Source organism: Hylobates moloch, unplaced genomic scaffold (assembly GCF_009828535.3).
Source record: "Hylobates moloch isolate HMO894 unplaced genomic scaffold, HMol_V3 SCAFFOLD_20, whole genome shotgun sequence".
Taxonomy (NCBI): domain Eukaryota; kingdom Metazoa; phylum Chordata; class Mammalia; order Primates; family Hylobatidae; genus Hylobates; species Hylobates moloch.
In genome coordinates, this window is record NW_026652295.1 from 1396961 (window position 1) to 1412885 (window position 15925).

General features: G+C 57.2%; 2 protein-coding genes across 2 annotated transcripts in view; one reads left to right on the plus strand and one right to left on the minus strand.

Annotated features, from left to right (window-relative positions):
- The window catches only part of GMDS (GDP-mannose 4,6-dehydratase), a 693428-nt gene that overhangs the window by 39601 nt on the left and 637902 nt on the right, over positions 1 to 15925 (minus strand). The gene's annotated exons all lie outside the window — the stretch shown is intronic.
- On the plus strand, positions 8287 to 12314 carry FOXC1 (forkhead box C1). Its single transcript, XM_032141458.2, has one exon. The coding sequence runs from the start codon at positions 8864 to 8866 to the stop codon at positions 10520 to 10522; it is 1659 nt and encodes a 552-aa protein (XP_031997349.1). The 5' UTR covers positions 8287 to 8863; the 3' UTR covers positions 10523 to 12314.

Here is a 15925-nt window from a genome sequence, read left to right on the forward strand (position 1 = left end):
CGTCAGCGCCAGACTAAACACAGGCCGGCGCGGCTGCAGTGTGCGAGCTTGTGCGCCGGCCGCCGGCCTTTAAAAGCACCTTCCTGCGCGCGAAGGGGAGACACTGGGAGACCAGGCGCCCCGACCCATCGGCTGGTCTTGAGGAGAAGCAGGGCCGCCCCAGACTGTCGCCGCGGCCGGCAGAGCCGGGCGCTCCCCGGGGAGTCTGGGCCGCGGTGCCCCGTGCCCCACTCCACCAGGACTGGGCTTCCCCGTCTCTTCCAGGGAAGAGGGCACAGAGAAGCGCCTGGGCACCCCTGTGGCGGGCCGGACCCCGGGAAAGTAGAGCCCCTGCTGCCCCGCGCACCCTTTGGTGGCCAAACACCTCCGGAGCCCGAGGTCTTGGGCCTCCTGTGGCTCTGCGTCCTGGGTTCTCTTCGCCCCCCCAAGGGTGGCCTTTGGGTCAATCGTCCAGACCAAGCCAAGCTCGTGTTGGGCAAGGGAGGAATTCCTGGAGAAGGAAAAAGCCCCTGCCAGCCTCCGCCCTTCATTCATCTTCCCTGCCACCCACTCTCTCCTTTTCCCTGCTCCTACCCCAACTCTGACCCTCAAGGCCCACCTGGCCAAAGACAACAGCTGCGTTAGTCGCTAGGCCTTGGTGGGACTGAAGGCGGAGGTGCCTGGGCCTTTGCTGGGGCAAGGCCGCGGTATACTGCAAGTCCTGGGTAGAAGCCCTCCTCTCTTCTGAGAGCCTCAGTTTCCCTCTCTATGATTCCAAGGGCTTGACTTTGGTGACTTCTGGACAGCCCCGGCATGGTGTCCTGGAGGTGAGCTACAACCTGAAACCCACCTCCTGCTGCCCATCCCTCCTCCAGCGTCCTCTGGCTGACATCTGCCATGGGTCCGAGAGGAAGTGCTCCTGCTTCCTCAGTGTCCTGAGGCTCCTGGCCTGCCGGCCTGCCTGCCCATCTGTCTGGAGCTGTGGGTAAGAGCGGGCCCACCATTGAGGCAGGGGCAGAAAAGAGCCTCTCTGCTTTATTTGCTGTGTTTTCTGGAGAATCTTCCTTGGGGAAACTAAATGAAGGGAAAAGCAGGAGAGGAGCCACCAGATAGCATCCAGGAGGAGAGAAAAATGCGTTCACCAGTAGGTCCTTTATTCGTTTATACAGAATGTCTGTGTCCAAATATATACCATTTTTCTGTGCATGCACTTATACCAGTTTCTCCTCATGGCACTGCTGTGAGCATCTCTAGAAGAGTATAGAAGTGTGCAGATAAACCAGACCAGTGCAAGTCAGTATGTGTACACATATATAATAGATTCAAGGGTTGCTGTGGGTAAACATCCTTCCCATAATAATTAGTATTTAGCTTCGTGGATGTCTGCAAAGGGTGTTCTGTTATACACCCAGCTGCTACAAGAAAGCCAAACAGGGAGCAGGCCTTTCTATGTGTTTGTTGATTACACGGATTAGTAAATGTATCATTGATCTGAAATGCACATTTTTTTTTTACATTTTAGGAACTGAAACAGAGATGAGATTTACCACTGATGATATTTAATAATTTAGTTTTTTCCCCTCTTAGTGGCTCATAAGCACTGTACCTTATCATAAATGGCGTCTTAGATCCAGTGAGCCTGTGCAGAGAGCAATTGCGAGGACTGTGTAATCTTGGGAAAGCTCTTTCTTTCCTTTAAGCTCAGTTTCCTCATGTATACGATGTAGATCATAATATCCATATCAGCGTCCTTGTGAGGATTAAGTGAAAGGAGTATTTAAAGCACACAGCAGGATGACCGCATACTAAGTGTTCTGTGCATCCTACCAGTCTTTATAATTGTGGTTATTAGTGTCTGTGTTTAAGATTGGAGAAACATGGAATAAATTTGCCTCTCATTAGCGTGCACACTCTGCCCCAAACCCCTTTTTTTGTGGGGGGTTTTGTAATTCCCCCCACATCCCCTAACTCACATCTAGTGAGTGGGGAGATTTTCTAATTCCCACTGGGGTCCTTGTGACCCCAAGCCAAAGCGGACCTTTAGTAAATGTAAATTCTGCATTTCTCTGCTGCCTTCATTTATAGTCAACCCAGTTGGACTAAAAAGAACTATCAGGGCAACCATAACTAAACACTACAGAGCAAGTGCCTCCTTTCCTCGCATGCATTTATTTCTGTGGAAATTCGCCTATTTGCTACAGTTTGTCTTTTCTTATTTCTTCACTTCCAAACTAAACAGCGCTAATCCGAACGCATACCTCTCTGTGTGCCAACGTTTAGCCTGTGTCTGTGTCTGCTGCGTATGTAAATACGGGCAAGCCTCTCTGTGGGCAAAGCCATGGGTGTGCATGGTCCTTGTTCCCATAGGTGACTTCAGGGTGTGTAATTGCACGTGGGGGTGTGAGACCTCGCCAGCACCGCCACTCACTGGTCCTGTTCTCGAAACCGGTTCTTTGGAGGCTCAGTTTTTGGTAATTAAGACTAAGGAGTGTTTAAAAAACAGAAGTACATTTTCCTGGAAACCAGCAGTCTTTATTTGCAACTTTTATTGGGAAACCTGGCTGCCAGTAAATACATTCCTTGGCATCTCCCACAATGTAATTCACTTGATGGAGCGGCCTTGCTTTTTCTGTAACGTGTACATCAATTAAAAGGGCCGCCTGGAAGGAATGCGTAGTGGTGGCTGAAAGCCCCAGTCTCAGGTCACCTCCCTCCTCTCCAGGAACAAAAGCGTCCGTGGTCTGTGCCTGGAAGTCTGAGATGGTCTCCCCGATGGGGCTATTCCCGCCTGAACCCTGAGGGATGAGAGTTGCAGCCTAGAAAACCAGGTGCCAGGCCCTGCGGGGTCCTACGCCGGCGGCGTGATCTTCCCCAAGCCTCCTCCTCTAGAGACCGGTTCCCCGGGGACGCTGTGGCGGGACAGGCTGAGCCGGCCCTTGGAGCCCGGCGCGGGCAGAGGCGCCGCGGAGACAACGCCTCCGACGGCAGGGGGCGCTCGTAGCACGCGCAGTGCCCGGTGCGGGCGCCCAGGACGGCTGCCGGGCCCCGCGTTCCCGAGGCGCGGGACCTGCCGGGGTCTGGTCCCCCAGCCTGAGAGCCCCAGCCTGGGTCGGCCAAGTGGCCCCCGGGCTTCCACATCGTCCCTTTTTCTGCTTATGCTCGCGGGGAAGCGGCGGGAAGCCTGTGGAGGGCGGCCTGGGAAGGTCACCAGTGCACGCTTCCAGGCGCCGACCCACTCGCGAGGACCAGCAGTTCCCGGAGGCGTCGGCCCTCAGGTCCTCAGGGGAGGCCAGCTGCACCGAGCCAGGTGTCTGCCTTGTCCCTGTCCTGAGAGGTGCAAACACCGGCCCCGACCCAGGCCCCCGGGGCTGCTGCCTAGAAGGTTCAGAGCTGGGGGCCGACCGCGTCTTACCCGCAGCAGGCCCGGCGGTGCCTCCGCGTGGTGCCACTCCCCGGCCGGGGTGAGGGACGTCGGAAGGAAGGTCCCAGGGCGCAGGGTTCCGCGAAGGTAGCCCTCGGAAGGAAGGCTGGCTGCAGCCCCGGCGCCTGGGTCCGCTGCGGCGCGGGGCCGGAGACCCGGGAACAGCCAGCCACCTGCAAGGTTGCAGCCCACCTCACCACGCCGGCGGCTCCGGAACTGTCTGTGGGTCTGTCTCACGGAGCAAAGCCTTTCTTCCGACACCCATAGCCAAGGCGCGTCCGTGCGGGGGCACACGCCTTCCGCTCCAGCCCCAGGAAGGCGCTTTCGCCCTGCAGTCCTCCGACGGCCGGCTCCCGCCGCACCCCGCACCTCGCACCCTGGCTCCGGTAGACTCTAGAGCCTGGGAACTCGCCCACCCTGCGCGGCGCGCCCCCCACATGAGCCGAGGTTGGGAGGCTGCGGGGCCTCTGTCCTCCCAGGCCGTGGAGTGCGGCGGCCGCTCTGAGTCTGCTGGGGACCTGGGTGGAGAGAAACTGGGGCTCGTTCGTGCACACACGCACCATTTGTTCTTTCCGATCATCTATCCCTTTACAAATTTTATTTTTATTCTGGATTGTTAATACAAGACGACAGTTTGCATCTCCATTTACCTCTGCCTGAACACAGGAAGCCCTAAGTCTTTTGAAGCCGGGCACCAAAGTTAAAGATTCACTTCCCGCATTCTCTATGGTCCCCTCTTGCAGCTTAGCTCGGCTCTGAGTCCCCGAAACGCCCTTCGAGGCGGGGGCTTTCGTGCAAAGGGGCGACAGGTGGGCCATCCCGAGGCGGGAACGAGCAGGTGTTGGCTGGCTTTCTCCTGGGTGAGTAATTAGGGGAACCGCCCCTCTAGGGGAGTTAAGAGATGACATTAAATTATCCCGTCACACAAACTTCCCGTGGAGGTCTGCCCCTAGGAGGGCAACTATCGGATTAATCCAACCATGTAGACAGGCAATATGGATCACTTTGTCTTTAAAACAATCGAAAACCAAACGCTCTTTTCGTTGATTGTAGAAATTTTTCTACTAAGGAGGGGGCTGAATTGGAGGGACTGTGCTAACAAACCCTCTACTTGAAAATCCCCCAGCTAAGGAGTATCTGCCCAAGGTCGCGGCCACTCAGATGTTCGGTCCCCACTCCTTCCTCCGCTGAAAAGTCGCACCGATGACTAACGTTGCCTGCCGGCCTGGTGGTTTGAAAACGAATGCCGGGCATTGATACAAGGATATCCTTCCCTACCCCTGGGCTTCTGGTCTAAGCAAAGGAGGCCGAATGGAGAACTAAGACAATTATCTAAGTAATCTAAATAGCTCAAAGCCACCCCCAAGCGGACCTTGCTCCAGTGGTCTGTGATGGCAGCCTAGTGGGCAGTTTTCTAGTGGCCCTCTGGGGTTAATTGCCTTAATCTTCCACTTTGTCTCCCCCAGCAAAGGGAAAGATGCTAAAGCAGCTGTGGACTTGCAGCCTCCCTCCTGTGTGTGCAGAGCCCCCAGGAATCACTGCCCCACTGGAGCAGGAGAAGCGCCTTCCCTCATGCCCTAAGCCTGCCTTTTCTGCTGTCCCCAGCTCCTGGGCCAGGTGGAGCCCCCCCGAAGCTGGTTTCTACCTGCCCTCGCCTCCCCACTGCAGCCCACAGGTCGGCTTTCAGGGCTGAACCCAGAGCCCAGGGGATGGAGACGCCAGAAAGCGGGGAGGTAAGGGAGAGGGCGTCTAGGCACACCACAGAGGTGACTGGGCTGTGACGGGGACAATCCGCACAACACGAGCTAAACTCACACCCCTAGGGAGTGATTTTTCTGGACTGCCCCCATCCCAATCTCCACTCCCTCTGCTTTACTTGAAAAAGAAAAAGAAAGAGAGCTCCTTCTGGCTCCTGGTGACCCATATTTAGGACACCATCCCATCCCCCAGCACACACATTCCTACAGTGTCACCTGGTCCCCAATCCGAGCATTTCCTGAAGTGCTCGCCACATTCCCCTTCCTGGTGCTTTTCTATGGTGGGGCCAGGGGAGGCCTTGTTTTGAACATCGCTGTGACGTCACTCCCCCTCCTCCGAGCTAAGCACCCCTCGGTGGGCCCTGGGAATTATTGCTTGGCCTGCTGGGGAGGGGCGGAGTGTTGGCCCAGGGAGGGTTCCACCAAACCTCCATTACCGCTGTCGCCTGCGGGGCCTTCAGGCTGCAAGTACGTGAGGTGTCAGAAAAGAAGCCGAAGGGTTCCTGTGGGGGCTCTTCTGCCAAATGAGTCAAGAGATGTGCGGAAGAGGATGACTGAAGTACCCCGTGGAGTAGCAGAAAGGGGCATCAAAAACTGTAACCTGAAAATAAAAACTTTAACCTGTTCCCCAAAAGACTTCACGCCTGCGTCTTAATGTTCAAAGAACACCACTAACAACAAAAATGAAATAAGAAAAGTGCTTGAAATACAATCAAGCCGCTTACTGGAGGCTTGCTTCCGAGTAAGTTTATAAAACCCAAATGCAAATATCTTTTCCTGGCGAATATCCAGAGCTAAACCAGTGGAAAGTTGATCTTGATAAAACTACATCCCTCCATTTTTTTTCGCATGCCAGATACTAATTTCATAACGGCAACTTTTATACCCAAAACGGAGAGCTGAGAACACCGCTGCAGTTCGATTTGCAATTTACATAACAAGCTGTTTACACTTCACTGGGCCGATGGAGGGAGGAGGCAGAGAAGAGCAGGAGGCGACGGGCTGGTGGGGGAGGGGGCAGCGGGGCACAATTGCCTGTTGCAAAACTCGGGGCCGAAGGCGTTTCCCGCATTCGGAAAACAAAGCATCCGTAATCGCTGCGTTCATCTCCGCGCACCGCTAGCAGTGTTAAAGGCAGCTTAAAGACCGAATTCACCACTCGCTGAGGTGTTCAGGGAGACCACTGAACTCTCCTCCAGGCTGAAGCCAGAGCACTCCTTAAAGCCTCGACCGGGGGGCTGATAAGACCTTCAGGGTGCCGGGCTGGGGGCTGAACACGAATTAAGTGTTCAAGTCGTGGGGCTTCACCACCACCCTCGCCCCTGTCTAGTGTCCTTGGCACCCAGCAAGTACTGAGCCTCCTGTTGGTGCTTCTCCAACCCACCAGTGACTTGGCCCGCAAACCACCTGGAAAAGCAGTCTCCAGACCCCGGCGCACAGCAGGCCAGGAGGCAGCTGCCCCGGGATTCACAGCAACCTCGGGGCAACCCTCCCTCCTCCAAAGGCTAGTTCTAGAAGTGGCAGGTCCTCTTTCCTTAGATGTCAATGTCCATTATGAAACAGTAATTTTTAAATGTTCAGGTGACACGGAGATGCGCCTGCTACACGCCAGCGTCCTTCACATGTAACAACCGAAGCTGCAATTTGAATTTTCCTGCCAACGTGAGGAAGCCGGGATTCGAACCGGGGAGACCAAAGGGGTCCCGAACATGTCCTTGGAGTTAATACATGGTCGGAAATCAGGGGCAGCGGAGCTGTTAAATGCGTCACGCACGCCTCTTCGCAGTCTCCTGAACTCGCCACTTCCCCCAGCTTCTAGTGAACGACTTGGGATTCAGCCTCCGGGAGGGTCTCTCCTCAAATCGCTAAAATGCAGAATCGCCGTGCCGGGGGAGGGAGGCCTGGCTCTTCCCTGCTCCTTCGTTTCTTTCCCTCATTGCTCTTCTTCCTGTCCCATTCCAACCACCCAGCGACGGCAAATCTCAGGCGTGTGCACAACGAGCGGGGGCCCTTCTGTGCGTATCCCCCCAGAATCCTTGAACCGCCCTCTAGGTGCGATCCTGCACATTCCCCCAGACACACCCGTTATCTCTGCGAGCCGGCAGCCCCGCGCATGTGGAGATGGAGACTGGCCCGGGGAAGCGTTAAGCTCTTAGACATATTTATTTGCTTCTTGTCATCACACCTGCTAATGTCACCGAGCCCGCAGCCTGACCCCTCATCTCAGCCGAAACGCGCCTGACGGGATCAGAGGGGGAGGCGGCGCGGCGAGCCGGTGGGACCCTCGTGGGCGAGCAGGGGAGCGCGGGGAAGCAGCTGGGCTCCGGCAGCCCTTGCCGCCCGCACCCTCAGGCCGCCAAGGGCCGGCCCCCCGGGGAGGGGGGCGAGAAGCAGGGCGGCCCGCAGCCGGGCAGGCTCACCCTTCGCGGGTGAACGGCCGTCGGAAACTCCCAGCAGGGCCCCGCACCCCTTGCCTTAATTTCGACTGGGGAGGGGTCATGGAGGGGGGCCAGATGGGCGACGAACCTTCTTCCCCACCGCGAACAGGGCCTGGCTGTGACTGAGCCCTCAAAATCATGTCTTTTGTAGCCGAGTTCAGGACAGGAGAACCTCCAAGTGGAGAAAAGCCGGAGACGTCAGTGACCCGAGTGAGACTGGCGTTGGAGAAGGGAGGGAAGGGGCTGCGGGAGAGGAGAGGCGGCGGGGAGGAGAGGCCGGGGCAACCCCAGCGCTGGCGTCGGCGGGGCTGGCGAAGGAATGAGAGCGAGCCAGCACGAGGCGGGGCGGAGACGCCAGGGCCACTGGGGAGCCGTGGACGGAGGAAGGGTCTGCACGGGGCCCGGGAGTACCCAGGAAGTCTGCGCGAACAGCGGGCGTGGGTCCGGAGGGCCCGGGGTGGGAGGTCTGCCGGGCGCCGGCGGCAGGCAGGTGGACTGCGGGGGGCGAACCGACGGCGGGCCGGTCGCCGGCGCGGGCGCAGGGCCGGGGCCCGGTCCAGGGCGCCCGGCGCGCGTGTGGTCAGCCCCGCGGTCCTCCGGCCTCCGGGAGCGGGCCGGCAGGGCTCGGCCTCCGGCTCATTCAGAGGCGGTTCTCACCTCCCATTGGCTGCCGCCGCTGGCGGGGCGGGGCTCCGCTGCCCGGAAAAAAGTGTAACTGCGTAAAAAAGTCCTCGCCTGGGTGACGGATGCTCAAAAGTTCAGAAGTTTTCCCAATGCTTCCTTAAGCGGCTGGCGCGCGAGAGACCGAGAAAAGGTGACGCGGGGCCCGGGCAGGCGGCCGGCGCGCGGCCTCCCCCCCCGCCCGCCCTGGTTATTTGGCCGCCTTCGGCAGCTCAGGGCAGAGTCTCCTGGAAGGCGCAGGCAGTGTGGCGAGAAGGGCGCCTGCTTGTTCTTTCTTTTTGTCTGCTTTCCCCGGTTTGCGCCTGGAAGCTGCGCCGCGAGTTCCTGCAAGGCGGTCTGCCGCGGCCGGGCCCGGCCTTCTCCCCTCGCAGCGATCCCGCCTCGCGGCCGCGCGGGCCCCGAGGTAGCCGGAGGCGCCAGCCCCAGCGAGCGCCGGGAGAGGCGGCAGCGCAGCCGGACGCACAGCGCAGCGGGCCGGCACCAGCTCGGCCGGGCCCGGACTCGGACTCGGCGGCCGGCGCGGCGCGGCCCGGCCCGAGCGAGGGTGGGGGGCGGCGGGCGGCGCGGGGCGGCGGCGAGCGGGGGCCATGCAGGCGCGCTACTCCGTGTCCAGCCCCAACTCCCTGGGAGTGGTGCCCTACCTCGGCGGCGAGCAGAGCTACTACCGCGCGGCGGCCGCGGCGGCCGGGGGCGGCTACACCGCCATGCCGGCCCCCATGAGCGTGTACTCGCACCCTGCGCACGCCGAGCAGTACCCGGGCGGCATGGCCCGCGCCTACGGGCCCTACACGCCACAGCCGCAGCCCAAGGACATGGTGAAGCCGCCCTATAGCTACATCGCGCTCATCACCATGGCCATTCAGAACGCCCCGGACAAGAAGATCACCCTGAACGGCATCTACCAGTTCATCATGGACCGCTTCCCCTTCTACCGGGACAACAAGCAGGGCTGGCAGAACAGCATCCGCCACAACCTCTCGCTCAACGAGTGCTTCGTCAAGGTGCCGCGCGACGACAAGAAGCCCGGCAAGGGCAGCTACTGGACGCTGGACCCGGACTCCTACAACATGTTCGAGAACGGCAGCTTCTTGCGGCGGCGGCGGCGCTTCAAGAAGAAGGACGCGGTGAAGGACAAGGAGGAGAAGGACAGGCTGCACCTCAAGGAGCCGCCCCCGCCCGGCCGCCAGCCCCCGCCCGCGCCGCCCGAGCAGGCCGACGGCAACGCGCCCGGCCCGCAGCCGCCGCCCGTGCGCATCCAGGACATCAAGACCGAGAACGGTACGTGCCCCTCGCCGCCCCAGCCCCTGTCCCCGGCCTCCGCCCTGGGCAGCGGCAGCGCCGCCGCGGTGCCCAAGATCGAGAGCCCCGACAGCAGCAGCAGCAGCCTGTCCAGCGGGAGCAGTCCCCCGGGCAGCCTGCCGTCGGCGCGGCCGCTCAGCCTGGACGGTGCGGATTCCGCGCCGCCGCCCGCGCCCTCCGCCCCGCCGCCGCACCATAGCCAGGGCTTCAGCGTGGACAACATCATGACGTCGCTGCGGGGGTCGCCGCAGAGCGCGGCCGCGGAGCTCAGCTCCGGCCTTCTGGCCTCGGCGGCCGCGTCCTCGCGCGCAGGGATCGCACCCCCGCTGGCGCTGGGCGCCTACTCGCCCGGCCAGAGCTCCCTCTACAGCTCCCCCTGCAGCCAGAGCTCCAGCGCGGGCAGCTCGGGCGGCGGCGGCGGCGGCGGCGCGGGGGGCGCGGGCGGCGCCGGGACCTACCACTGCAACCTGCAGGCCATGAGCCTGTACGCGGCGGGCGAGCGCGGGGGCCACTTGCAGGGCGCGCCCGGGGGTGCGGGCGGCTCGGCCGTGGACGACCCCCTGCCCGACTACTCTCTGCCTCCGGTCACCAGCAGCAGCTCGTCGTCCCTGAGTCACGGCGGCGGCGGCGGCGGCGGCGGCGGCGGGGGAGGCCAGGAGGCCGGCCACCACCCTGCGGCCCACCCAGGCCGCCTCACCTCGTGGTACCTGAACCAGGCGGGCGGAGACCTGGGCCACTTGGCGAGCGCGGCGGCGGCGGCGGCGGCCGCAGGCTACCCGGGCCAGCAGCAGAACTTCCACTCGGTGCGGGAGATGTTCGAGTCACAGAGGATCGGCTTGAACAACTCTCCAGTGAACGGGAATAGTAGCTGTCAAATGGCCTTCCCTTCCAGCCAGTCTCTGTACCGCACGTCCGGAGCTTTCGTCTACGACTGTAGCAAGTTTTGACACCCCCTCAAAGCCGAACTGAACCGATCCCCAAAGCAGGAAAAGCTAAAGGAACCCATCAAGGCAAAATCGAAACTAAAAAAAAAAATCCAATTAAAAAAAAAAAAACCCTGAGAATATTCACCACACCAGCGAACAGAATATCCCTTCAAAAATTCAGCTCACCAGCACCAGCACGAAGAAGACTCTGTTTTCTTAACAGATTAATTCAGAGCCACCTCCACTTTGCCTTGTCTAAATAAACAAACCCGTAAACTGTTTTGTACAGAGACAGCAAAATCATGGTTTATTAAAGGACAGTGTTACTCCAGATAACACGTAAGTTTCTTCTTGCTTTTCAGAGACCTGCTTCCCCTCCTCCCGTCTCCCCTCTCTTGCCTTCTTCCTTGCCTCTCACCTGTAAGATATTATTTTATCCTATGTTGAAGGGAGGGGGAAAGTCCCCGTTTATGAAAGTCGCTTTCTTTTTATTCATGGACTTGTTTTAAAATGTAAATTGCAACATAGTAATTTATTTTTAATTTGTAGTTGGATGTCGTGGACCAAACGCCAGAAAGTGTTTCCAAAACCTGACGTTAAATTTCCTGAAACTTAAAAATTGTGCTTTTTTTCTCATTATAAAAAGGGAAACTGTATTAATCTTATTCTATCCTCTTTTCTTTCTTTTTGTTGAACATATTCATTGTTTATTAATAAATTACCATTCAGTTTGAATGAGACCTATATGTCTGGATACTTTAATAGAGCTTTAATTATTACGAAAAAAGATTTCAGAGATAAAACACTAGAAGTTACCTATTCTCCACCTAAATCTCTGAAAAATGGAGAAACCCTCCGACTAGTCCATGTCAAATTTTACTAAAAGTCTTTTTGTTTAGATTTATTTTCCTGCAGCATCTTCTGCAAAATGTACTATATAGTCAGCTTGCTTTGAGGCTAGTAAAAAGATATTTTTCTAAACAGATTGGAGTTGGCATATAAACAAATACATTTTCTCACTAATGACAGACCATGATTCGGAAATTTTAAGCCCATGAATCGGCCGCGGTCATACCACGGTGATAGCTGTGTGCCGAGAGATGGGACTGTGCGGCCAGATGTGTACAGATAAATATTTGGCTTGTGTATTCCATATAAAATTGCAATGCATATTATACATCCCTGTGAGCCAGATACTGAATAGATTTTTTCCTATTAATTTCAGTCCTTTATAAAAGGAAAAATAAACCAGTTTTTAAATGTATGTATATAATTCTCCCCCATTTACAATCCTTCATGTATTACATAGAAGGATTGCTTTTTTAAAAATATACTGCGAGTTGGAAAGGGATATTTAATCTTTGGGAAACTATTTTAGAAAATAATGCTTGTAGAACAATTATTTTTGAAAAAGATTTAAAGCAATAACAAGAAGGAAGGCGAGAGGAGCAGAACATTTTGGTCTAGGGTGGTTTCTTTTTAAACCATTTTTTCTTGTTAATTTACAGTTAAACCTAGGGGACAATCCGTATTGGCCCCCCCCTTTTGTAAATAACCCAGGAAATGTAATAAATTCATTATCTTAGGGTGATCTGCCCTGCCAATCAGACTTTGGGGAGATGGCGATTTGATTACAGACGTTCGGGGGTGGGGGTGGGCCTTGCAGTTTGTTTTGGAGATAATACAGTTTCCTGCTATCTGCCGCTCCTATCTAGAGGCAACACTTGAGCAGTAATTGCTGTTGCTTGTTGTCAAAATTTGATCATTGTTAAAGGATTGCTGCAAATAAATACACTTTAATTTCAGTCAAAAACTGCTCTACGTGGCCTGTGATTCGCTCGGTCCCCTCCCCCAGGGTCGTCACCTAATCGCCGGGAAGATCGCAGCGGCGCTGGCGCGGGTGTCTCCTCCGGGCAGGCCGGCTGGGGGTGGCCTCACGGCCCCGTTTACATCTCGCTGGGCCGTCGCGGCGCTAGGTCCCGGGGCTGCCTCCAGCTGCCTGGCGTTACAGCCTCTCTCGGGGCGGGGGAAGGGGAGGGGGTGACGGTAAAGACCCATCGCCGGTCTCCAGGAGTTTGGTGTTAACTGCTCCACTTTGGGGAGCCGAGCGAGGAGCCGGGATTTGCGGACAAAGGGCCTGCGGCCGGAGCTGGGGTGTCGAGGCCCGGAAGGGGAGCTGCAGCAGGTGACTTACGGCCCTGTCCCCACGGGCGGGCTGGCCCAGCCCCAGGCGGAGCAGCTCGGCCGCCGGAGACGGTAGCGTTCTCGACGTGTCTGGTTGGACTCTGTGGAGTAGGGGGTGGCGGGTGGAGACGCGCGCGGCCCACGCCTGGCTTTCCGGCTGGGGCGTTTCTCGCAGGCCCAGTCCTTTCCGAGGCGCGCCCGCCCCGACGCCGGCCTCCTGGACGCCGCTCGCGACGGGAACGCTCTCCAGCTAATTAGCTGTAATTACCCGCGGCGGCCCGGGGCCCGGCTTCTGTTTGCGTTTGGAGCTCCTTCCTCCCCACACCCCGCTCCGCTGCCTCCCTCCCCAGATTAGCCCCGGCCTCCGCGGCCTCCTCCTGAAATGAGTCGTTGGAGAAAACAGAGTTCAAGGAGACCCCTGGTAGTTTACTGGGCTCGTCGCAGGCGGGGTCGGGGTGCCGGGAAGACCCCGCTGAGGCAGGGCGGCAGGCGCGGAGTGCCGGGGATGGGGACCGGGCAGGGGGCGCCGAGAGGGGAGAAGCGCCCTCGGGACTCCGGCCGCGACGCTCGGAGGAGCCCGCTCCCTCGCCCGGTCACCCCGCGTCTCCGCCTGGCGCTGCAGGGCCCCGCCGAGCTCTCACTTCCTCCTCGCTGGCCTTCTTTGTTGTGAAGACACACGTGTGTTTAGGAGCGCAGCTGGGGTGGAAAGGTCAGAGGCACTTCATTGCTCACGGGTGACAGCTCGCCCCGCGCCGGCCCGCAGCCTCCAGGCGCGGGACCCGGAGCTGCGCGTTTGCAGGACCGCCCCCGGCCCACCCGCCTCGGCCTGGCCGCACCAGACCTGCCCGGGCCAGCGCGGCGGCCCCAGGCGGCCTCCCCGGCAGGGCTGCGTCCTCGCGCGGTGTGTGAGGTTTGCAGAGGCCGCCAATCACTTGGCAGTGGCCGTGCGGGGAGTCGCTCGGCCTCAAGGACGCCAGAAGCCCTCGGGCGAGCGGCAGGCTCAGCGTGTTCGGAGCCCACGTGCCTGCGACTCTCCACTCTCCTTGGGTCTCGGTTTTGCGGCCCGGAGGAGGTGGCGGCCGCAGTCAGCCCCGGCCTAGGCCCAGGTCGGCAGTGGAAAGCCCGGCGGGCTTTCTGCACCGTTCCCAGCGGCGGGAGCGAGCTGCTGGGGTGACCTGGGCGAGGGAAAGAGTCGACTCGCTCCCGGCTGGGGGCCCTTCTGAGTCTGGCCTGCCGAGGAGTGGGCCGAGAGCAGCCCCTGTCCTTCCTTGCGGGGCTCCAGTCCCAGCTGCAGGAGAGGAAGCGGGTATGGGGCGAAGCGCGGTGCTTTGGTTTCTGCGGCCAGCGAGGAGCCCCTGGCCCACAGGTCGAGAGTGTTCATAGGCGTGCGTGAGCAAAGCTTCTTAGCAACTTGCTTTACCCTCTTCCATTCGAATGTTTGAAAATTAGGCATGAAACATACATGTGTCTAAGAAGGTGTTTGTGTTAAACATACATGACGTAGTCGTTTCTGCACTCGCTGCTGTGCAAGTTTAGAAGCTATGTTAGTGGAAGGAGAAAAGTTCTGCTCATTATTCGGATTTTAAAAACCACATCTATGTAATGTCTGCTACTATCAGTACATTACCTTTTCCATTCTCACATCCGATTCAAGAAAACCAACTTCTGCCAACCTTATTTAACGTGGAACTACTTATTCCTTAGAGGTTTGCACGTTTGGTTTGTACTGTTTTAGGAATAAGGATAATTTTCCTGTGAAATATTCTAAGAAAAACTCCTTGATATTTTAACTAATAGCCAGTACATTTTGAAATTAGCCTGTGACAGCAGTCCAGATCCATGGCGCGGGGGATTGGCTGATTTTTAAAATAGCCTCTGTAAAAAGCTTTAGGAGAGTAGGTATTTTGTCCTTTATGTAGAAATGGGCACGTTTATTTTAATGGCAATTTATGCCATGACTACATAAATGCCAGCATGCCACATGCCATAGGCAGTCTTGCATTTGGCATGTTGCACGTGTGGGAAGAACCAGTGCTGAATTTTCCAGGGTTATGTAGTTAGCAGACCTTTTTCACCAGACTGAGTGCAAACAAGCATGCATTTTACAATTTATTATTCCACAAAATTTGTGTCATTAATAATCAATGCTTGCAAAGGAATAAGGCTCGATTGTACTGGTGGCCTGTAAGCTCCTGGCTGTTTCCTGCCGGGTCAGAAACAAGGGTCAGGAAACAAGAGTGCCTTATAGTCCTATTGGGCTCTCCCTAACTTTGACAGGCGAGGAAAGGACCTGGGGCAGGAAGGGTCTCCGTTTTTAAGGCGGACTGTCATTAGTTTTGTTCTTAATGGTGCAGGTGGAGGCTGTCTGGACAGATTGCCCAGGAGGGACAAGAGGTGTCCATACTTGATCAGGCCTCAGGCACCCACACCCGTGTTCTCTGAGGCTGTTAGTGGCACCCAAAGCAAGGCCAGTTGGAGTGACAGTTTCCCTCTACTCCTGCCCCATCGCTGAGAGCTCTGTGAGAGGGGCTCTCATTTGCGAGGCCCCCCGCCCCCATTTGCTTCAGAGCTTACTTAGCTCTGAGTCCCCTGCTCCTTGGGCCTGCCTGGTATTGCAGGGCCTTCTCCACTATAGGCATTTCATGGACAGTTCATGAAGCCATTAGCCCCTTCCCACCCGTCATAAACAAATGTCGTGTTAGGGGCAAGATTGATGGTGGCCAAGTCATAAAGCTGGCCAGGCAGGACAGAATATGATTGTGTGCGGGCAGCCATTCTTCAGCCAAGCAGAGAGATTGGGGTGTGGGACCAAGAGACTGTGTCAGTCTTCCCCCCACCAATCTGAGGGGGGAGCTCAGGAGAGCTCCCGACAGGGAAGTTTAATTTATTCTGACAACGTCCACTTAGGCAGGAAGAGAAACCCACTGAGATTTGCCATGGGGCCCTAAATGCCAGCTTCAGAAAGCCCACTTTCTGAAATCTCCTGTTTCCATTTATAACAAAGCCAAAAGTTTCCCTGCAAAGAGCTTTTATTACTGATGCTTTCCCTCCCACCTTAACCGAATGTCTTCCTTTGCAGCTGGGGCTCTATCTTCTTGTCTGAAACTTCTGAGGCCTTGATTTCCCACCCTCTTTTATCCCATCTCCCCCTTTTCGGTGGGAATGCACCATAACCATTAGGCTCTGTGCGTCTTTGTGTCTGTCTCTTCGTCTCTGTCACTTTTCCCCATCTTTCTCCCT

Coding starts and splice junctions, on each gene's coding strand:
- FOXC1 (XM_032141458.2), top strand. CDS start 8,864: ATGCAGGCGCGCTACTCCGTGTCCAGCCCCAACTCCCTGGGAGTGGTG.